General features: G+C 36.4%; 1 protein-coding gene across 5 annotated transcripts; it reads left to right on the top strand.

Moving 5' to 3' along the window:
- Positions 1 to 3,777: 3,777 nt before the first annotated feature.
- LOC112574375 (FYN-binding protein 1-like) lies at positions 3,778 to 23,176 on the top strand. Of its 5 annotated transcripts, none has more exons than XM_025255409.1 (15): positions 3,778 to 3,922; positions 9,230 to 10,311; positions 10,862 to 10,994; positions 11,222 to 11,277; positions 11,954 to 11,994; positions 12,137 to 12,171; positions 12,534 to 12,672; positions 12,852 to 12,902; positions 13,288 to 13,456; positions 13,876 to 13,928; positions 14,319 to 14,366; positions 15,885 to 15,908; positions 18,565 to 18,629; positions 18,812 to 18,861; positions 19,294 to 23,176. In XM_025255409.1, the coding sequence occupies exons 2-15, from the start codon at positions 9,639 to 9,641 to the stop codon at positions 19,311 to 19,313; spliced, it is 1,557 nt and encodes a 518-aa protein (XP_025111194.1). In that variant the 5' UTR covers positions 3,778 to 3,922; positions 9,230 to 9,638; the 3' UTR covers positions 19,314 to 23,176. The 5 variants fall into 5 exon arrangements, with proteins under 5 accessions (XP_025111194.1, XP_025111193.1, XP_025111196.1 ...); XM_025255408.1 differs by lacking the exon at positions 3,778 to 3,922 and adding an exon at positions 7,347 to 7,764; XM_025255411.1 differs by lacking the exons at positions 3,778 to 3,922; positions 14,319 to 14,366 and adding an exon at positions 7,348 to 7,764.
- The last annotated feature ends 35 nt before the right edge of the window (positions 23,177 to 23,211 follow it).

The raw sequence follows: 23,211 nt of genomic DNA, 5'->3' as shown, positions 1-23,211 counted from the left end.
CGACGCCTTGCAGCGCCGTCTTCGCTCTGTTCCTGGGGGGCACCAGGTTCAGCTGCCTGCGGGTGGACGAGGTGACGCTCATCGGGAGGGCAGGGGACGAAATCTTCGTGGCTCACCGCAGCGACAACGTTCTCATCTGTGGCTACAGTGACGTTGGTGCACCCAGCTCCTGTCTCGGCTGCGTGCGTAGCTTCGCCCTCAAGCTCAAAATGCAGGCCGTTCCGGATGTGGTTGCTGCACCCAGTCTCATCTAAAGACTTTACCTACCAAGAACTTTAAGTATTCGAAGCAAACCTTTTCCTGCGTCTTTCCTTTTGACCTTATCATGCTTCGAGATTTCTTCCTACAAGGGTCGAGAGGTATTTGGCATTGCTTGTATGAGGTGCGTGGGTGACAGACTGTTATTGAACTGTGTGACATCGTTTGATGCTGTACACGGGGTGGAGTATTGTAAAGTGACAGCAAAGCGTCCTGTCGGTTTATGTCATGTCTGAACAGATGACAGTACCCTCTGTAAGTGCCAGTTACAGGATACTCAAAATATACGAGCCTTATTTAAGATCCACGTTTAATTATCTATGACTGTTCTTTCCTACAGCACAATTTTTAAATCGCTTAACATGTTTATATTGCTGACAATAACAAAAAGTGTGACAGGTCTCAGGGGTGCCGATGTAAATAACTCAGTGATCGGGAGTCAGGCAGTGATTGTGCTCACGACTTCAAGTTTGCAGTAAAATGTTTCATAAGTAGTGGCGGCACGTGGCTGTTCGATTCGCAAGCAAAAAAATTCACGACGAAACAAGCAATTAAAAACAACCCCTTCAATCTCAATGGATCATTATCGCAGCCATCCGACATGAGAGGAATGTTTTGGCCCATGACCTCAATTATCTTAGGGTCAGGCCTAAATGCAATTTATTATTTTTTTAAAGCTATACATGTACTTGGTTTTTCATTATTGTACTAATGACATCTATATTCCTGTTCTGCTTAGCCACTCTCGCCTGTTTTACACGATTCTCTTACTTTAGGGCCATTAGTACTTTTTTGCTTTTGTTGTTAGTGGAAGACGTGTTCCTGTGGCTATAAAATGGGAATTCGAAGCGTTTTCAATAAAATAGTACACAGCTGGTGTAGGGTGATACGATGTTGAGGCATGATCATTTCTGAACTCGTGTTTTTGGTGAGATCTGACTGCTACTCTTTATTTCAACTTCTTAGTTTGAACACTTGTATCGTATGAACATAAGTGTATAATTATAACTTGTAAAAGAACTGCAGTTTTGTCGATGTTTCACGCCAATTTGTGTGTGTGTGTGTGAAATCACTTATCGAAACTAAAGATAAACTACGTACATCACCACCAAACATGAATAGTCCTCTACCCCATTTCTTAGCACTCAACTCTAGGTCAACTGTTTTATATATTGCCCGAGATTTATTATTCCACCCCCTGTAATTTTTATTTGCCTAGAAGGGTTAAAAAAAGAAATGTGTCATCATTTTACGGCACTCCTACTGAGAGGACGGGCTGTGACATAGCGCTGCATAATCCTTTCTAAACATCCCGTCAAGTGTGTAGAGACAGCCGTATGTTATACAACATGTCGAGCTAAAAGTTACAGGATAGGATGTCATCAACCCCCTTTCCCCACCCATACCCATTGTCTCAGACACCACCCTTCACACATTTATCATTTGCGAATCGCGAGGCCATTGTATGTTAAGATGATTGTGTCCGCTCATGTAACGGATTCCCAGGCTGAAAATGGCTGGGAAAACCCGGCTGAGGTTGTGGAAATCCTGTGAATTGCAGAGAGGTATTAAAATGTAATTGAGTTAGCTTTACTCTCGTGTTTGTAACAGGAGTAAAATAAAAAGAATATAGAAAGAATAATGTGAGGAAGGATTGTATAAGGACTTAGACATTCAGTATATGATAAATTTGCTTAAGGACTATTAAAGCTTGGTTCAAACAAAAATAAGCAAATAACTGAAATTGGAAAAGCAAAATTGCTAGCCTCTGTAATTCCCAAGAAAATGTGTATAGGTAATCAATGATAAAGGAACATAAATAATAACAAATGAACAATCGAGTCTGCTAGAAGGTCCATTTCACAGTTGACATAGCCTGCAAATCTACCGATGTATCTGTAAGTAATCACCTTGAGCTCAAAACTGACTGCTCCAGCCACTTGTCAGGCATAGGTAAAATATAGTAGTAGCAAGTATTTAATCTCCTTTCGATAGAATCAGGATTATTCGTAAAAATGCTGACTTGGAAATGTTAAGCAGCCTGCGAAAGGAAGAAACCTTCCACACAATCCAATATTGCAATTATAAGTTAATGGCAGTTGCATATTTTTTCAACGTGACATTTCATCTTTCCGTTAAAGGACAGGCAACACAAAAAAGTGGTACACCTGTAACAGGCGGCTATTAATTATTCGCCAGAAAAAAATAAAACTAGTAAGGGAACTAGAGTTCTTGCCGAGAAAACAAAGTGAAAAGACTTTACTAAAAAAAAAAAACCAAAAAACGGAAAGTGTTAAATCTCCTTGAACCTAATTTAGAAAGAGGCTCCATATAAATGAGGACGCTCGCGACCACCTGCGCAAGCTTTTCTCACGACATGGAGCACAAATAAACCTAAAATTATCTTAATGTTATTATTACTCAAAATAATAAAAATAATAGAGTATTTAGAGCGCATTTCCATCTGTGGAGTGAGTTCAGTGTGTTGTGCATGAAAGATCAGGAACCGACAGTCAATGATACCACGAAGAAACCAGCAAATGGATTACAGTTCACCGTGGCAAACAGGACGTACAAGGAAATAGGAGAGAAATCATGTCCTCGCAGTAGTAAGCACCACTCAGGAACTAGAATTTGCTAAAAAGCACGAACTTGAACACACGTGTATATGTTGTGGGCCATCAGCCCCGGTGCACATAACATTCAAAATCCTTTCAAGTAAAGGTCCATCTAAACTGGGCCGTGCAACAGGACATTTCTAATGCTCAACTTTTTGACTAGTCAATTTTTCGTTTGGCATTACTGTATGAGAGAGAGAGAGCAGAAGCAAGAAACAGTTTAAAATGTGTACATGAATATATGTTTACATGCGAAAAGATTCCTGACTTTATGTCCAGTTTTTCTAGATGACGCATGCATGGGAATTAAGCATCTTTATGAGACAAAGAAATACAGAAATGTATTTGCAAAAAAAGAAAAAAAAAAACCGGACCAAAAAAAAACAAAAAAACAACAGAACACAAACAAACAAAAAATACAAGTCTGATGTCTTTGCTACATGATCACACTGAAACAAAATGTCACAAAGACAAGTGGATATTTCGAACTTGAGGAAGTTCTACACTGTGAAGGCAGAGGGCTAACAATAATAAAGTGGGAGAAACTGCGAAGACAGCCGTCTCTTCCTTCGATATTCCGACAGATGAACATTGCTAAATTTGCCCGACTTCCGAGTTTGCTTTTGTTTGTTTGGTTTTTTTTTTCCTCCCGTAATGTTCATGTAAATGTACGTGTGACCCTGAAGACACAATATCTCCCGATCACCATGGTGTCTTCTATTACTAGGCTGAGATCACAATAATTGTTTCCGCTGCTGAGAGTTTTCTTGAGGAAGTATTCCATTATACTTGTAGCTGTTGGCTATAGATAAAGATTAGCACACTTACTGATCACCCAGTAAGACTACCGGCTGGTGAATGACGTGGCTAAAGACGACTGGATGATCGATGGACTCATCTGTAGCTCGACTTTCACTGTCATCCCCACAGTTACTCCAAACATTTCAAGCGAACTGGACGCACAAGGTTCTCACGACACCAGCCATCACGCTCACACCTACAACACCTGAGGAGCACAGTGATCAGTCAGTGCCACAGGACGACAGGTAAACTATCCGTTTGAACTTTCAGACTGACTCGCCTAATACTTTGACAAATGGTCAGTGTACACTGACAGAATCTTACAGGTGTGTTCTCCCATACGTGAAGAGGTGCGTCGGTTTTCTTTTTAAAGAAGATTCTAGAACAGTTAAAGCGATTAATAAATTTCTAGACGATATTTGGTTCCTTCTTAAGCAAACATTTAGGAGAAGTCATTTTAGAATGAGATGTTGTTGTTGATTTTGAGGGAAAATGCTTCCACTTCGCGGGGATTTCGCACTGATTGAGAATGATATGAGGCCAAAACCAATTTATGACCACCTACAAGTAGTTTTGAAACAGGTTCTTTAATTAGATCGTGAAAAATGTGCACTAATATAACTTTCTAATGTATATGATACATTTGAATACATGAGATTAAAAAGATTTCTTTTCAGACAATACATGTATATATTTGAAACATCTGTATCTAAAAATAAATCACAAAAACTTGGAATGCATTGGAGATATTAACTGCAAGCCCCTTCCCCCCAACACACACACACTACTTTACTGAAATCTTTTCTGTCCACACTCCTGACCGAAACCTTCGCTCCTTATCAGATTCCTGCATTCTATCCTCCCTCCCACAAAGACAGTCACACAGGGACAACGGACGTCCTCCCTCTGTGCTGCTAAGCAGTAGAACTCTCTTCCACATCACATTCACCACTCGGACTACAAGGCTACATTTAAACGCTTTCTGCAAACATATTTGTTCACAAATATCCCTGAATTACTATTTAACTCCCTGGGAATACTGTCATGCTAGCCGCCATATAACATCTTACACTGTTTATATTATCTACATCCCTTCATACCTTCATTGCTTTACCTTCTACTCTTGCACCTCATCTTTATGTTGTTCGGTGTGCCTATACGTACCTCACTGTCCACTGGCTGTCATCTTTTATGTATCATTATTTGTCTGCGAAGAGCGTGCGATCTATCTTGGCAGTGATGCTGCGCGTTATGTTTACATTATTATTATCATCCATTTATTCAAAAATGCATTAACAGAAGTCCTTTCTGTCTTACATGTCTGTCTGTATATGTAAGGTCGGTCAGTCTAATTTTGTAAATGTGACAAGGAGACAAGTAGTTAATGTGTTTGTTATAAGGAAGTTCCTTAAAATTAAAGATTAGCACTTCAAGTCCCAACATGCCTGGCAAAAATAACGAATTACCTGTCCGTCGCTATACACAGGCTGGAAAGTGATTTAGGTGCTCTAGCATAGGCTGAAAACTCGTATATATGCATCCTCCTTAAAGAAGATATCAGACTGCAAGAAAAAATAAAATATACACCGACATAAGCTTCTCTTCGTCATCGTGTCTTTTTCCTTTTAGTTCTAGCTACTCTCATCAGCTTTTAGTTTCCCTGAGGATTAGTGGTTGGTCAAACAAGTGTATTTTGACAAAGTAGCACTAACTGCTGAAAGTCATGATCTGTAACTGCCAGTCGCAAATATTCAGGTCATTAATTTGGTGTCTGCCTAATCGGGCAAACAGAGTGTTAGGTCTCCCTGGGCTGGCCTAGACCTGTTGAATGATCGCAGGGTTTTAAACTTCAAGCTAAAAGAAACTGTCATGTTGAGAAATGCCAAAAATTCTCCCGACTGCTATACTGTTGAAGTCTGTTGTAAGTTTCCAGATGATGCTTGTTTAGTAGCATCGTGATTTGATGGGCCTGCAGCGTCGAGATGACTGTGTGACTGTCCAACTAGGATGTCGCGCTTTTTGTTACCTTCCCTACCACCACTGACAAAGATATCGCAAGGATGAGAATCAATTTTACAATTTAATCATTTTTCACTATTACCACTCACATATTTGAAGATCGACAGTGCCTCATTGATCCAGACAATAAAGATTAAAGTTATTAAGTTGAGATAAGGGAAATAACCACCCTATGATAAAGTTATCCGTGTGCTACAGGTGTTTTCTCCCTCTTTTATCCCATCCATACCTATCAAGCTTTCTAGCTCTCACCCGTTTTTCCTCTGAATCAATTTACGATTCAGTTAAAAATAAAAGCGAACAAAATTAACTTTGTCTTCCCACCATGAAGTAACACAATACACCGAGACTAAAATTAATGTCACGAGATTGACGTCGATCAACAATTCAACGTATACTTTATTAAACCACAGACCGTCGGTTGTGGTCTATAGTGTCTAGATCTGTTCAAAACATCGGAAGATACTAAAATAAGAAATAAAAGAATACACTGTTGGTGATGCATGTTTTTCGGATGTCAAAAATTCGTTGACAGCACGATCCCGGAAGGTCGTGGGATTACATTCATTTCCACACAATGGAGAAAAGCCATTCACGCCACTTAACACACTCCAGACCCAGCTTTTGAAACAGGAAGAACTTGCTGGTACGCAAGTCTCCAACGCCCACGTACATCTCTCTTTGTGTGCCAGTGCGTGTACAGACTTAATTACAGTCTGCTCGATCCTGTTCCAAACGGTCTCTTTTAAGTCTCCTTTGCAAGGATGCACAATTAACTTACAGCAAAGAAAATAAACTCAAGCTAGCCTTTCATATCTATCCTCATCTCATCACACTTGCCGGATGCCGTATATGAACTGTGTGTTTGTGTCAGTGGCATAGGAATTAAGATGCTCAGCTCTCGGGGGAGGAGGGATCGATTTAGAGGGACAAATTCCATGATTGACCTTGTTTTTTATGACCTGCAATATAATAATTATGTTCACAACTACTGTCGTAAATTACTTTACCGCAAAAAAAGTAGAGCTAAAAAATGTACGAATATGGACAACATATACAACACTGACAGGCTTATACATACTTTGCCCAAGTTCACATTAGTCTCTTCCTGAATTAATGTCTTTTGCTGCTCTTAAATCCGATAGTAACAAAGGCGCATTCTGTGCATGGTCAATATAACGATCGAAAAAGCGGCGGAGTGTATTACCATACATATTAAATATAAGCTATAATAAATTTACTTCTGGAAATAAATGAATCGATCGTCGGTGCACAATGGTCCAGCTTGGTCAACTTGTTACAATTAGCACACAATTAAGTTCTGATCACAATGAAGTTGCAAGCCATGCAGCTGCCCTCCGCCTACTGATTAATTACCGTCAGTATAATTCTATAATTTGGTGTCGTATGCTCACAATGGTGCGTATCATATGTTGTCACTTCCTTGGTGGCTTGCCGCTCCTCCCCCTTCCACTGCATCCCCTTCCACCACGGGACCAGAAAAAAAATGTGCTGGCATAAATATGTCGACAGATGTCGACACACCATATACATGGCTTTCAGAGGAAAGAAGGAAGTGAATTGCTGGTCTGCTAGGCGCAACCCTCAACCCCCTAACACTAGTTCCTGGTCAGACCAACTGAACCTTCGACTGAAACGTCAGTGTACAGTTGGTCGCCAGGGATTAAAGTTAATCGCTTTCGATTTCGGATTGGTTTATTAACAAACCATCCACTTGACATTACTATATTTTGTGCACGAGAAACATACAATGTAATATTATTTAAAGACCAACAGCCCTGCTGGTTGGGAATAATGAGGTAATCTAAAACGATAGTGTGGTGCGACTGGCAGGTCAGTGTTGAGTACGGACGACCAGCCACAAGTGTCATCAGTCATTAGATTTGTGCACGCTTTCTGTGTTAACACAAGTATAACTTCCGTGTTTGGGGAAGGCAGTATTTTCTCGCTGTGTAAAGCTTGTGAGATGTGAAAGAATCCGCAACAAGGCCACCTCGACAATATCCCACACTAACAAGCTCGAAGACTTAATGAACAAAACATGTCGGTAAGTTACTGCAGTAGATGAGTATCTATTCAATGCAAACATCGTGCAACTTCTACATCGTTTAACGAGGGGTGGTCTAATGAATTTATGCAACTTGTTAGCGTAAAAGTCAAGTACTATATCTGGCTACAGAGTATAGATGAAAGATGTTTCATCGCCTGTTTGACAGGCATAGTACTTAGTTGAACCTGAAGTCGTGTAATGTTTGTTTTCAAACTGGTGATGATTGCTTAAAGTGTTAGTGGGTTCATGCTTGTAAGATCTGTGCACACACTATTCTCTCTCTGAGGGAGTGTGTATGAGAAAAAATTATGAGCAGCTGTGTGTGTAATGGTGTGAGAAAGAATTGAATCTTTATAATGAGCCCACTGACCTATACCTATAGGATTATACAATTAAAAAAATGGTGGTAAATGTACACAACACTTTATATATAGCTTCTATACACCAGTGTACTTACCTTTTCTTTTTAAAAGTTGCTACTGACCTTGTAATAACAGTGGGGTGGTTTTGTAGGGATAAATTTAATGTTGGTACGTTATAATGTATTTATAAATATATAATGTATAAAAAATAAAGCTAAATTTGGAGAATATATTACTAGAGTTACTCTGTGATACTGTTATAAAATTGTAATGATCAAGTTGTCACTATTAAATAATTATGCATTTTATAATATACATATAACGTCAGTCAAGATGTTTTAATCCTTTGAAATAAATCATTATTTCAATCAACAGGATATGTGTGTACAGTATATTTCATTTATAGGAAGTATAAGAACCAAGATTTTGTCTTTGTAATTTATTAAGTAGCAGAAGCAACTAAGAAAAAAGTAAATTTCAAAATAGCAAAAGAGAAAAACAAACTCATTTCATATGTATATATAAATCTGTATACCTAATCTGAATTCACCCAAATACACATGCACAAATGCACACAGACAAGTGTTAAAAGTCAGAGACATGGAAGAATATAGAGATGAGGATACAGTGGCACTAGGCAGAATGATTCAAGAAGGAGAAAGAAAATCTAAAAAAGTACCGTGTGACATATGTTATTCAAACTTCTCGATAGATAAGGACCATGTTCTCGTTGCATTGGTCTTTGATGGTGCTCATAGGGGGGAGGGGTATTTGGCTCCAAAGTTCAACAAACTTGTTCCTTTATCATCAAAATGTCTCTCATTGCTTTACTAACTTAATTTATTGCCACCTTCATGTACATCATGTACAGTTTAATGGAAACTGTAAATTCTTTTTTGTCTGTCACTGTCAGCTTGCCAAATATAGCACCGTGGTATGTCACAGTTTTCTGCTTTTACAAGATTCACTGACATGGCTATCGGGTTCTTTTCCATAAATTTGTTGTAATTATATTGCAATTATGATTTACTGGGTGCTGAAACTTGGTTAATGTTGGAGAGAGTAAGTGGGATAATCTGATTATCTGTTTAATGTTTCAGGTGAATGGTGCCTCCTTGTCTGTGAAAGAAAGGCTGGCTTTACTGCAGGACAGCAATGCTGGCAAAAATAAAGAGCTTGCAGGACCAATGAAAACAACATTAAGACCCTCAACTGCCACTAAACCGGAAATCAGCACCACACAACCAAAGCCAGTGCATCCTGCTTTGAAGCCAGTTAAGCCTCATACAACAGATTCAGGCGGAGCTGCCAGTCAGGATGGTTCTGACGCTATCCCAAAGTGGCGTAGGAAAGATATAACACCTGTTAAACCTCTTGCCAGTGACACAGATGTTACATCATCTACAACCCCTTCATCTCCATCTGAAGAACCAGTGCATGACAAGTCCACTGCCCGGCTCAGTATCAAAGAAAGACTTGAAGTATTAAACAAAAGTTCAGGTGGCAAAGATGGTTTACCATCCATGTCACCTGTCCAATAGCTCCCAGAAAGCTTTATTTCCTAAACCTCAACAGAAGGAAAATCTCACTTCGCCTTTAAGTCCCAAGGGAGACAATGCAGAATCAAAATCATCAAAGTGGCCCCCTGTACTCACCAAAAAGATTGGTGAACACCCTGTCAGTGTCCCTTCTCAGAGTGTTCCCAAAGAAGACAGTGCAGAATCAGCATCATCATTATCACCTACTAGTAAAAAGTCAGAAAATGAAGAGCAACAAGCTATTAGAGGAGGACATACAAATTTACCAGACAGAGGATTAAAACCACTAAAGCCACCACCTGGAAAACTTAAAGTCAGCTTTCTGCCTAATGAAAATGATAAGGCAGATGATAGCAAAGGAGGCAGCACCAATTTGCCAAAGCCACTGAAACTGCCTGGTGTAAAACCTATCATCAATGGCACAGTAGGTGCAGCTGAGCTTTCAAAAGTACAGCTAAGAAAAGCACCTGGAGCAAGACAGTCAAGTGAGCTGATTGTAAGGCACACAGATGGGAAAAAATTTAGAAAAATTGATTCTGCCTTATCAAAGATCTCCTTGCCAGCACCTAAAAAACCTCAAAGACTTGATAACATCAATCTAACAAATTTCATGCAGGAATACCAAGAAGAAGTTGAAAAAATGAGTATGTTTGTTCTACTGGCTTTTCAAAAAATTGATGATGCAAATTTTCCTCTTTTTTAATACGTTATCAGAACAATTTTTGATTTACTTACTCATCTGTCTAATAGTTTTATAGGAGCCTTTTCTGTCACCTGTTCATGCATTTATTTTAAAGAGGGTTTGAAGGACCAACAGACTGAAGCTGCCCTTCAGTGTTTTGGCTGTGGGGCTTCTGAATGTTATTGTGTGCAAAAGAATGCAGCTGTTTAAAACATGAATGCATGAGTCTGTTTGGCAGATATTAATAGGTTATAATATTGTTTAATGCTTTTATATTGAGCTGCCCCAAAGAGCCCCTTATTACTATCTATACTATCAAAAAAAGAAATTATCACTTTCCTAGGGACTCTTAAATCCTCATCACTGCTGCTGCATCTTTCTTGAACTGTTACAATGTTACATAAATATTACCATGTTATGATCTGAGAGGCATTTAAAAATAAAAAAGATTGAAAATATGTTAGTCAACTGCGTACAGCATTTAGTGTAATTTTCTTCTCCAAACAATTCAGAGAAAGATCTGATGAGTGAGAAAACTGGAGAAGAGGAGATGGATGAGGTTTACGATGATGCACAAAGTACAGATGTTGTGGTCAGACAAAGCGGAGGTGCTGCACGACAAGGTGGTGCTCGGGTTTCTGCAATGTAAGACCACCTGTTGTAAGAAAATATGTTTAAGTGTGTGATCATGGTGTATAAATATCAGAGAACCAGAGTAAGTCTGTGATCAATTTTATCAGATTGCACTGAAAATTTTAACTTATACAATTATGCTATGTTTAGTGTATTACATAAATGCTGAGGTTTTTTAAATAACGTTTCAGCCATCATGGACATAGTAGTAAATATTACTCATATGTTTTCTTTGACAGCCCTGAGTTTACAGAGGAAGAAGAAAAACATGAATTCTATGATGACTGTTCATCAAGTAAGCAACTATTTAATTTGGCTGCATTAGTAATATTTAGTAAATATGTTCACAAATAGTAAATAAATGTATTTTGTTTTCTATCTCGCCTACGTATGTAACAACTGGTGATCTATAAATAACTATTTGTCCTCGTAACAAAGAATTGCCTGACATCATATGCTCATAGATCTGGCATGCTAGAAGCCTTATAGTCCTCTGGTCAGCATTGTTTTAGTAGAATTTATGTGTCTCATAATAACTAGATATTATTTTCGATCAAACTTCTGCATTGATCTCTTTATGTGTCAGCAAAGAAATTATAGTCATTGTCCAGAAGGAAACAGATGGGTGTTTGCATTTTGCACAGCAGCATAGATAAATACATTTGCAGATGGAAAAACATATTCCCTACCTACAAAATGTATTGGGATTTTCAGAAAACATTAGCCCTAAAAAGTCTTAAATTTAAATCTTTTGCTGAGTTTAAATACTAGTTTATGTTAATTGGAAACTACTGAAAAATATATCTGAAGTAGGTGGAGAGGTGTTAGTGAGAGGGTCAGTGCTGTGAATATTTCAAGCAAGTAACCAGTTTGCCAAACTGCCTCATGATCATTGTGAATAGTCTCTAAAGATAAAATGGGAAATCATGATGAAATCATGATCTTATATGGTTTGAATTTTTTTTTCTCAGAGCCTGCTGAACCAGAGGAGAACTATGATGACTTTTCTGAGGTAATAGAGCAAGAGCATTTTTTTAATTTACATTTCAGAGCGTTTGTGTGTGTGTGAGAAGGATTAATATATCATGGATCTACATTTTTGCCTTTTAACTGTAGAGGTGAATTAAACTGTGTTGTCAAATTTCCTTTTTTAGGAGGGGCCACAAGAAGAATATGAAGCAGTTGATGAGTAAGTTTAATCTTTTTTTGTTTCACCACAAATATGTAGCACACCTCTAGCCATTAATTTTTTCCTTTTTTTCTTCTCTTCTAGAATCTCAAAACAATTTATGCAAAATCTGAATGTATTAAACCTACCTTTTCATGGAAACTATGTCATCTTGTTAGTGTATTTAGCTGTGGAGAATGCTTAGATAATATATTTTTTTTTACATAGACCCTTTGTAAGAAACAAAAATTTAATGATGATAATGCTTCTTCCGATGCAGTTGATATCTGTGTACTTAAAAAATGGCAAGTAAATGGTGATTTGGAATTTTACTTTTTTTATATATCACATGGAGTGTATAAATTCATTGTTTTCTTTTTTAGAATCAATAAACCTATGTCACCACCCCCATCAGATGGCAAGCAAACAAAGAAAGAGAAGAAGGAAAAAGAGAAGGATAATGAGATGCAACAAAATAAAGAGAAATCTACCAATAAAGACAACTTGAGCAAAAAAGAAAAAGTTAGTTATTTGTCAAGCACCAAAAAGTGGTCTTAAATTGCCATTTTGGTATTTTTTTTCCTTATGCTATTGGACTTTCAAAAGATGCATTATGCAATATGATAGCATTATTAAGTGTTGAATGTAATTTGAAATGCAAGTAATGTGACATTTACCCATACTTCTAATTTATTTCATAGGAGCAGAAGAAGAAGGAAGAAGAAAAAAGAAAAATTATGGCCAAGTTTGGGGTAAAGTATCATGTCAAATAAATTATTTGTGCATAAGAAAAAAATCTATGGTGTAGTTTTTTTTATGACAAACATCTTGGTATGTTATTGAACATAGGTGAGAATTCATATAGTCTGACATAAATAGATCATCCTTCTCGGTCATTTTTCTGTTCCTTTTCCTCCTTACTCTCTCTTTCTCTCTAGGTGATATTTGCTCTTAGGAATGTTTGTAAGCTGTTCAACGTTCATTTTAAGGTGCAGAAATACCTACTGATTCCTGATCATGATCGATTTGCAATGTATGGAATTTCCCATAAGAAGAGTTATAGTGAAATATTCAGTATTAACATATTTAATCATCTTTTTGAATATGTACTCAGTGGGGAACAACATTTGTTTGCAGATAAAAGACATGGACCAAAAAATAGGGGATGGAGTTGTTTTGAAAGATTCAGGTGGAGGCGCATTTAGAAAAGATCTACTAGCTGTCAGCAAAGGGGAGATAGTGACAATCCTCAAAATGACTGACACTCCAGCTGGAAAATGGCTTGTACAAAATGCAAATGGCAAAAGTGAGGCTTGCAACACTTGCACTATTGTACACTTTTTTGTTACTTGTATTCCGTCTGTTGTTTATCCTCTCAAACTTGAACTCAATACCAATATATCAATGCAATTGAAATGTAGCTATGAAGACGTTTGCATTCAAGAGTGCAAACTGTGTAAAAGGAGTTAAAACTTTATGTGAAAGAATTTCATGTAATGCATGGAATTTTTACAACTCCAGTTTCTTTCTGAGATATCCAGGAGATGATTTATTTAATGTTTGTTAGAATAAAGAATTGTAAAGACTTAATTAAAGCATATCATTATTTGGAAGGCTATAGGACTGTGTGTGTGGATATTAGAGAGTGAGAGAATATGTGAAAATACATAGTTGCATGTATTTGTGGATGATGCATGCACATACAAATTGCATCCTTATCTGCAGTTGGCCTTGTTCAAGCAAGTAACATTGAGGTGGCTACACCAACAATTCGCACTGTAAGTAATGCACTTTGTTTTTGTGTCTTGAAACAGCAGCTTATCCTGAACACTTTTTGAACATGTGCATAGTAATCTATAAGGTCTAACAAATCTTGTGTTTAGTTGTAGATATACACCTTTAATGATGCTTTAGCAACCCAGAGTTATTGTAAAACAGATTTTTTTTTTTTTTTTAGTTAGGTAAAGACTATCTTTAAATAGGTAACATAACTTTTGTACCATTTTGCTCCAGATGCCGAGGTAACTTCTGGCATTTTGACCAATAGCATAAATATGTAAGCCTCTTCACTTCTGATAAACATCCTTCAAGATGTATTGCAGTATAGAATTATACAATTACCCATGATAAATATATACTTGGACTTATCACCAAATGCATTTTAATAGGTTTTGGAATCAATATCTGCAGCTACAGCCAAGGGTACTGAATTAAGTGTAAGTTTAATCACAGACTGCACAAAAAGGATTTTGAACAGATGCACTTTAAAATTGCACCAACAATCTTTGCGATTTAATTGGTTAGGACATGTTATTGAATTGCACATTAAAAAAGGTATTGCAAAATAAGCCTTTGTTCACATGTTACATCTCTTTAATTTTATATCAGTATACGCCAAAATAAGGACAGGGACTTAAGAGATTTGCTACAGCATAATTCTTGCGTGCTGCTTTAGGCAAAGACTTTTTCTTTTTTAAAGATTTTTTGACTGGCTGGACTCACTAAAAGGCATTGTAAGGTCATTCTGATTGCTTCATTCAAGAGATCTTGAGATCTGAATAATGCTTTTGACTGTTTTAGTTTGTAGGCTTTTGTTCCATTGTCTTATTTCAGTTCACACTTAGAAACATTATATTGCTGGATATAAAAAAAAGTTTAAAATTGTTGGAATGTGGTTTTAGTTATTTTTTATTAAGGTGTGCTAAGACAAAGCTCGTGTTTTTAGTATCATTCTTACTGGACTTATATTAGAAAATGGTTATAGAATAAACTGGATCTTTTGAATTAACAGAGATTTTTGTGTCTGGGTAACTGGATGGGGATATAACAGCTAGGGGGGAAAAAACAAGCTTTTCACAAAAAAAACAATCAATTGATGAAGGACAGAGAGGAGACAGAGAAGGATTAGTGGTGTTAAATTATGAAATGAATTAATATTATTTCTTTTCGCCTCTGCAAGGTGATGCTGAAATATATTTTGGATGTAAGCAGGACTAGCATAGACATTGAACAGATCCATATGGTTGGAAATGGACAGTTCTCTTCTGTATGAATGTTTACTTGATTGTTTGAGGATTTTTATTTTGGACTTCTGGGATTTATGACTTTATATTTTGTCCTTTGTATGTTTTAACCATCACAACCATTAATTCCAGATGTTCTAGTTTCAAACTTAAATTTGTTTGGTTTGGGTTTCAGATCATAATGTATAATCCATCTAATTAATATATTTAATAAATATAGCTATCCAATTTACTTTTTAATTTATAAGACATTCTGCATATTAAAATTTCTATCTTTAATATACCTAGAGAATAATGACTGTCATGTGGGTGGTGGGAAAATAGCTGTAGGAAGCACGAGAGACATTGATGTATAATTAATTCCTTGCAATGTTTAGGGAGCATGCAGTTTGTGTCAATTATGTCAATGTGCCAATTTATTTCTTCTGTTTTTCTCTCCTTTTTTTCTTTGATTATGCAATATTTGTTTAACAAAGAATTCTTCCTTCATAATGTACTCAGTTAAAAAAAATATTATTTTGGAAATATTTTAAGTCTATATCTTTTATAGTATCACAACTCGTAGTCTTTAAATTGTTTACTGTTTAACAGGCATAACCCAATAAGTAATTCGAAGTGGGCTTCTTTTCTTATGAAATTACTGGGCATTTGTCTGATATGTTATAGATCTTTCTAACAGCAAATTTTAGATTACCTAACTTTGTCTAACAGGTTGCAGCAGAAATGTCATCAAATGTAAGACAGTTGTACACTTTAAGCTGATGCCTTATAGTATATATATACACTGATTATAACATAGGTGTCTTCCTTATATACAAAGTGTGTGTAAAATCATGTTATCTAGATGATGCATAGACTAATGATAGACTTATTATAGTGTGATTTTCTTGAACCAAGGCTAAGAAATGTAACTTCAGACTAGTTATACATACACTCCTATGAGAAATATTTTTATCATTATGGTATATGTATTTCTAAATGATAGTAGTGATACAAACAAAATTATAATTCATTTGCTTGATAAATATGTTACAAATATATAAAGCAATTTTTCACTTTACTGTTAAATTCATCGTAAAACATTCCAAATGGTGACAAATGTGTAGTTTTATTCATCAGAATTCATTAATGCTTGAAATAATTATAGGAGTACACATTTTCACTTTCTTTTCATCTTGTGTACATGCACTCAGTGTGTCGCCTATATAGTCTTATTGGAAGTACAATATAGAAATGCTTATGCAAGAGATGTGAGGCTTGGTATACTGTGCTTTTTAAGTTAACAGAATTTTAAAAAAACGGTGTTACCATGCACAATTCATGTCATTTCCAGTGCTTTGCCCTTCATTGATATGTTCCTTACTTGCCATCACTACTGCCATGCTCACTTAGGCTTTTTGTGTACAAGCTCATCAGCATCTGTTAGTTAAACTCCAATGCTGCATAGGGCAAACACTAATGCCAGCATGACTTGTCCAGATGTGATAAGCCTAGAATACTAAATTTGTGTCAAGTTGCATCAACATTTGAACTCATGATTACCTTTGTCAGGTTTCTCACTTTAAAAAAAATTAAGCCATACTTCTTCATGACATTTTAATGTTAAAATCATAATAGATTTTATATTAAACAAAGGTGGAAAAGCCATTACAATATTTAATATGATGAGTGCTGGTAAAGTTTGTGTTAGTGCATAGTAAACATATGCTACTTTTGTATACTTAACTTTTGCTTTCAGTCCGTGTTTGGTTCATAACATCTAAATTTTAATGAAACAATTCAAAAAATGTTTAGTTTTGAGATCAGGTTCTGTTCATTATCGTACTGTAATGATTCAGATTTTCTTCTTCCTACTGTATCAGATGACATGACTGTATGGACTAGCTATCTCAATTCCAGCTGTCCATTCCTGATTGGTCAGAACTGATCAATGAACAGGGAGAACATAAATTCAACCAACACACACACACATCTCGCCCCTGCCAGCCGCTGGGAGTGAGCCTGAAGGAGTACCTAGCCCAGTGGGAGAGACTAGGGACAGATCCCTGGGTATTTGCAACCATCAAGGAGGACTGCACATGTCCTTTACCAGCAGACCCACATGTACTTAGATGCCAATCTGGACTCCAGTTCCCATCAGTGTGAAGAAGGCAGAAGAAGGATATTTAGGAAGTACAAAGCCAGGACCTCCCTGGCTTCTACTCCATCCTATTCCTGGTTCCAAAGCCAGAGGGGAAATGGAGACCTATTCTCGATTTCAGTCAATTTAACGCCTTCCTTTATCCACCGCACTTTTTCCATGGAGACCGCCAGGCAGTTGGAGATTTAGTGGTAAACATCATCTTAGCTGATGCCTATCTGCATGTTCTGATGCACCCTTTAGCGTTTCAATTCCTCCACTTTACCTTTGAGAGGTGCCTGACACGGTGGATGTTCACACGAACCCTGGATGCAGTGCTCACCCATTTCAGGCTGCTCCATGCACAAAACACCAGGCAGATGAGCTCAGATCTTCAGGGCCTGATCTCTATTCTGACCTCACTGGGATGGAAGATTCATCCAACCAAGTCAGAGGTGGAGCCAGATCAAGACTTTGTTTACCTGGGGATGAGATTCCAGACTCTTCTCAACCGTGTTTCCCTCTCAGAGACTCAAGTGGCTTCCATCCAGGACACTATGTAGTTTTTTACCTTGACCAGCTGCCTGAGGCTGGCTGCATCTTCTGTGGCTTTTGAATGCAGCTGACTTGCTGCCGCTATGAAGACTACGCATGCACCCTCTCCAGATGGTGTTTTTTTTTTTTTTATTTCATTGTTGTCTTGCCTAGGGTCAGCTGGAGGACCTGGTGGCTGTCTCTGCTTTTGCCTTACAATACCTGCAAATCTGGAGCAACAAATCCTGCCTCCTGGAAGAAGTTCATCTTCAGATGCCTCCTAGTTCCCTCACGCCTCCTTGCTGTGAGTCTCTTTCAGTTGACAAAAAACTGGAAAAGTAAACTCACTGGCCGGCAGGGACAGGATGGGAGGGGGGATGAGTTGGTTGAGTTTGTGTTCTCCCTGTTCATTGGTCACTTCTGACCAACTGAGAGTAGACAGTTGGAATGGAGGTACCTAGTTGGGATAACTTCCTATAGTCATACCATCTGGTAAGTACTTAAAGAAAGGAATTTTGTCCCATTCTCATTTAAAATATTTTTCTGTATCTGTTTGCAGCTCTGGAGTTTATGTATGGGTTGTTTATAGTAAAAATATTTGAGCTACTCCTGCCTTTTTTATGCGGGGAACTTGTTACTAATATCGTCTACTTCCCCGTGATGAAGGAATTTTTTTAAAGCTTTATCTTTATCTAATTATTTCTCCAAGGTAAACTCTTGAAAACATATTCTTTTCAGATGATGTCTGGCTTCAAAGATGAAAAGACTTCAACTAAGAAGCTACCTGAAGATGATGATGATGAGTAAGTTTAGCATTGGACATTTGTAGAAAAATCATACTTTCATACTTTTTTCCAAGCATTCTGCATACAGACAAGTGTTTTGTTGGTGTATTGTCTTCTAACACTGGCAGAAAACTTTTAACGGCACTACAAAAAAATTAACTGTGAACTCCGTTAGTAAATCTAATAAATTTTTTTTTCAGACCAGGTGAAGTTTATGAAGCCCTACCAGAAGAGGAAGGTGAACTAGATGGTAACTGTGTCTTGTCGGTTGTTTTAGATTAACTGTCAGTCTTTGAATAACTAATGCCCCATAATTATCAAAAACTCTTCTTGGTGATAATCATCTAGTCATAAACGTAACATTGAAGATTTCAAAATTATGTTGCACAAGAAGCTTGGAATTAAAAGGTACTCTGCTTCTCCCATATAAAAGGATAATTGGAAAAAATCTTATCTTTTATGCAATAGTCATGTCATATTAAATTCTTATGATATTATAATATAAACCGGAAAAAGTGTGTAATAAAATGTTCCATGTCAAATGTTAGTCAAAATGTAGATGTTACACATTTTTCTATTACCAGTCATGCCCAACAGACATTTGAGATACTAATAATCTTTCAGTTTTAAGTATTGCAGAATATCATACAAATTTCATTTTTTGATGATATTATTCTAACAGATATCTATGAAGAACTATGAGACTAAGATGATGAGAGAAGACAAGATGAAGTTGGAAGGATGGTTATACATAACAGGAGGATAATTAAAATTTACATTTGTAAATTTGTACATAATTTGTATTAGAAGTTATGTAAAGTTGTTCTATTAAGTGCATTATATATGTTAATTGTGCGAAAAATAGAGTAACAGGAGTTTATCTTTTTGGTAAGGTTGTTTGCATGTTATATGTGTCTGTGTGCATGTGTATGCACATACACTGAAGACAGCAAGATAAAATAAATTTTAATGCAATGTTAAAGTTGATCAAATAATTTCAGGTCCATGTGGATTTTGTCTCTTAATATCCTTATGTAAAAGCCAAAGAAACTGTGTGGGAAATGGGGATATTTTTGGGGGGTGGTTGGGGGAGGTTGTATGTAGACTAAAAAACAAACCCACTTTGCCTGTATATTGTCATGAAAATATTGTGCTAGTGGTACCCATGTATGTGTTTGAACAAATGGTGTTTTGAAACGAGTAAAACACATCTAACAAACACTTTATGCCAAAAATTGATCATTGTATTTATAAGGCATGTTTTGGAGTATACATGAATTTGAAATGTTTGCCTATCAAGATCAATTAGAAACAGTCTTTTTTATGATGTACTGTAGTTGTTTGTGGATCACAGAAGCTGCTGTTGAACCGGGCATAAAATTTCCTGCTTATTCTTGTTTGACCTCCTGTCAGCTTCTCTTAACTTCTACCCAGGCAACTTAGCAGGCTAAGGTAGCCTTGGTGAACATGGAGTATGGAGTTGTAAGAGTTTCTTTACTTGCATTTGCCTGTCACAATTAGATAGCATGCACTCATTCAAGGATCTTGAAGTTGAAGAGCTTTCATGAGCAGCAAGTGCAGGAGGGCACAGGAAAGACTGGGAATATCAAGATAGGGTGAAAAGGAGGTAAATCTGCTTGTTATCTATTCAGGCATCGTTATGTGCATGCTTTCAAAATGCGAACTCTGAGCATTTCTTGTTATTCTGTAAAACTGTTTTTGTCGCCAGGTTTCTAATTATATGCAATACATTTACTTACAACCTATTCTGATTTGATTATGGACAATTGTTTGTTAATATTGAGCTCAAAATCAAGGACAATAAAACTTAAACAGAAATGTGTAAAATTATGTAAAATAAGGAAGTATTGAATTTATTTTGTCTGTATAATATTTACTTTCATAATCCTCATAAGATTTTATTTTTTACTTTGGAGTATTGTTGCACGTACATATCCAAGACACTAAAAGATAAAAAGCCGAACTCATAACACAATCCAGAAACCCATTCAAGTACGATGTCTGGCAAATGTCAACACATTAACACAAAATTTCCAAAAGTAAGACAACAAAGCACATTAAAACAATAACCGATATTGTTAAATAATTTTTATTCGGTCCATGTAAATTGTAAACTTAATCCAAGCCCACTAACTACAAACTCATCATCATTTTATCATAAACAGGTAGTTTATGCCAAGCCAAAAACCATGAAGGCTTTTTCATCATAAAAAAATCACACCTTTGGTTTTTGCTTTGATTTTGGTGTCATAAATGGCTGCTTATACAAATGTTTGGCTCAGTATTCAAAATGTTCAGTATGTAGATGTTAAAAGATAAGTATATTTATTTATTTTCTTAATATATTTCTACAGCATTTATCCTTTTAAAATGTATTATGTGTTATGAGTAGCTTTATTTTAATAATGCTTGACACGTAAAACTTCTGTATGTTCATTTTAATTTTTAAAATATAAACAAGGACATTGTTTGAAAACACTTTTCTACTATAATAGTCTTATTCTGACTCTTTGATAGGGTACACAATGTTTAAGACCTCTAAAAGCCAGTTTCCTGAGAAAATTTTGAAATCTTTTGTGCATGAGCAGTAGTGATTGTCCTAGTATTTAATATTGAGACCTGAGAGACAGTTACAAATTTGGGGTTTAAGTGTTTCATTATAGCATGATGTTTGCCTCTTTGAGAAATGTGTTTAAACACAATGATCTTACTTTACTTTTCAACCATGAATCTCTCCTTGAGAAGTAAATGTTCAGATATAATTATGTAAGTGTTTTGGAAGATTATTAAAGCCACAAAAGTGCCATTAAATAATTTGTTTGCTATTTAGAACAGTTTATAGTCAAGAACTTTCAACAAAGATAAATATACACCGTTGAAAAACTTTCTAGACAGTTTGATGTACATGTTGAAAGCATACTTGAGCCAGTTTGAACTGTGTATTTATATATTGGTGGTACAAAAGAACATTTATTTGATGTGCTTGCTTAAACCTTACAAGAAAAAGCAAGCAATACATTCTTGGCACGACACCTTCTCAGTTTAGTTTATTCCTTGTTACACCTTGAGCACTTGCCTCACTCTCTGCTGTTCTTTTCCAAGTCTGCTTTGGTCTCCCAACTCTCCTCCTCCCCTCAGGGTTCTAGTCAAGTGCCTGCTTAGCAATGGTGTAAGCTGGTGTGTGCATGGGTGTGTCCTATCCAGCCCCATTTGTGCTTTTTGATGTCTTGGCTAGTGGCATTCTGGTTGATTCCTTCCACAGGCTGCTATTGAGAGCAGGGATGGGGTTGTGGAGGTACGCGAGGGGAAATTGGTTTTGAAATGTAAATGAGAGAGCTTCTCTTCAGTCTGAGTACAGATGGTTTGTTTGCAGCGCTTGATGATTTGGAAGAATGTGGTGTTTTGTGAGAATACATAGCTTGTTTCTGCAAATGTCACCATTAAGATGGGTGGAGAGGAGTAAAAAAGAAATTAATGAAATACTTTTAATAATTTTCCTGCCATTTTATTGTACAAAATAGGGCCAAAAATGTGGTAGCTGCTTTTGCCTTCCAGATACTCTTCATCATTTCCCTGTATTACAATATGCAAATAAAGTCACTAGATCATAATTTTTTTTCATTCGCCAACCAGGAATTTTTCTTTAATTCAACACAATGTTTGTTTCTTTCAAATACTGTTCATGAAGACAATGCCACCATGCACCATTCCCATGTCTGAAGAGAAAGATTTGTTACAGAAGAGAAATGCCAGATAAATGGGCAGTTACCCAGCAGTTGATTTGGATAAGAAGTCTCAAAAGTGGAGAGAGACTTCATATGGTGTAAATAAATGCCAGCTCAATTGGTTATCAGCATCAATATATTATGAATAAAATTCTGAAAACTATCAGCGCATTTCATAATGAAATAAATACGACATTAATATTAACACTTTTTTGCATGTCAAAACAAGTACATGCCATATAATAAATTCAAGACTAGTTTAATGGATTCTGTATTTTTTTAGGCAAGTATGCTAACAAGGTCTAGGGTTCAAATTGTACCAATTGTTATTTAAGAGTCAAAATTAAGGAAGTCTAGCTTCCCTTTTACATTTTAATATCTGTGAAATAGCTTATTATTTTCATTACATTTCAGTGGTGGGCTCTTTAAAGTTGCTAATTTTTTAACAAATTTTTGTTCATATTCATTTGTAAAGTATCAGGAGACACCCTTTGTTCTATTAACCAGACATTTGATTTCTCTATTGACATCCAAATGAAAATTTGTAACATTCCTCTCATATTAGCATTTTGTGTATTTACTTACTGATATGCATGTTAAATGGCAAAAATGGACTTATAAAACAGCTTTGAAAAATGGATAACATTCAAATGCATTACTGCTACTGTGTGCATGGGTGAGTGCCTGAGAGAGAGAAATCAGAAAATGTATAAAATCAGTTTTTCTCAACTCATAGTTTTACTTGAACTGGCTTGGATAGTAATTGTTAAATGATTTTATGCATTAGCCAAATAAAATGCACCAACATCAAACAGGTAACAGTTAGTTTTGTTTCTTTGGTTACTCAAATTATA

The sequence above is a fragment of the Pomacea canaliculata genome, linkage group LG10 (assembly GCF_003073045.1).
Source record: "Pomacea canaliculata isolate SZHN2017 linkage group LG10, ASM307304v1, whole genome shotgun sequence".
In the NCBI taxonomy this organism is placed as follows: Eukaryota; Metazoa; Mollusca; class Gastropoda; order Architaenioglossa; family Ampullariidae; genus Pomacea; species Pomacea canaliculata.
The sequence above is the reverse complement of the archived record's forward strand: the minus strand, read 5'-3'. Positions and strand labels throughout refer to the sequence as shown.

Excerpts from the sequence above, each read along its gene's own strand:
- LOC112574375 (XM_025255409.1), top strand. The coding sequence starts at position 9,639 with ATGGTTTACCATCCATGTCACCTGTCCAATAGCTCCCAGAAAGCTTTA. Across the intron at positions 12,903-13,287 it reads AAATTATGGCCAAGTTTGGG|ATAAAAGACATGGACCAAAA; the intron begins GTAAAGTATCAT and ends ATTTGTTTGCAG. Across the intron at positions 13,929-14,318 it reads CTACACCAACAATTCGCACT|GTTTTGGAATCAATATCTGC; the intron begins GTAAGTAATGCA and ends GCATTTTAATAG.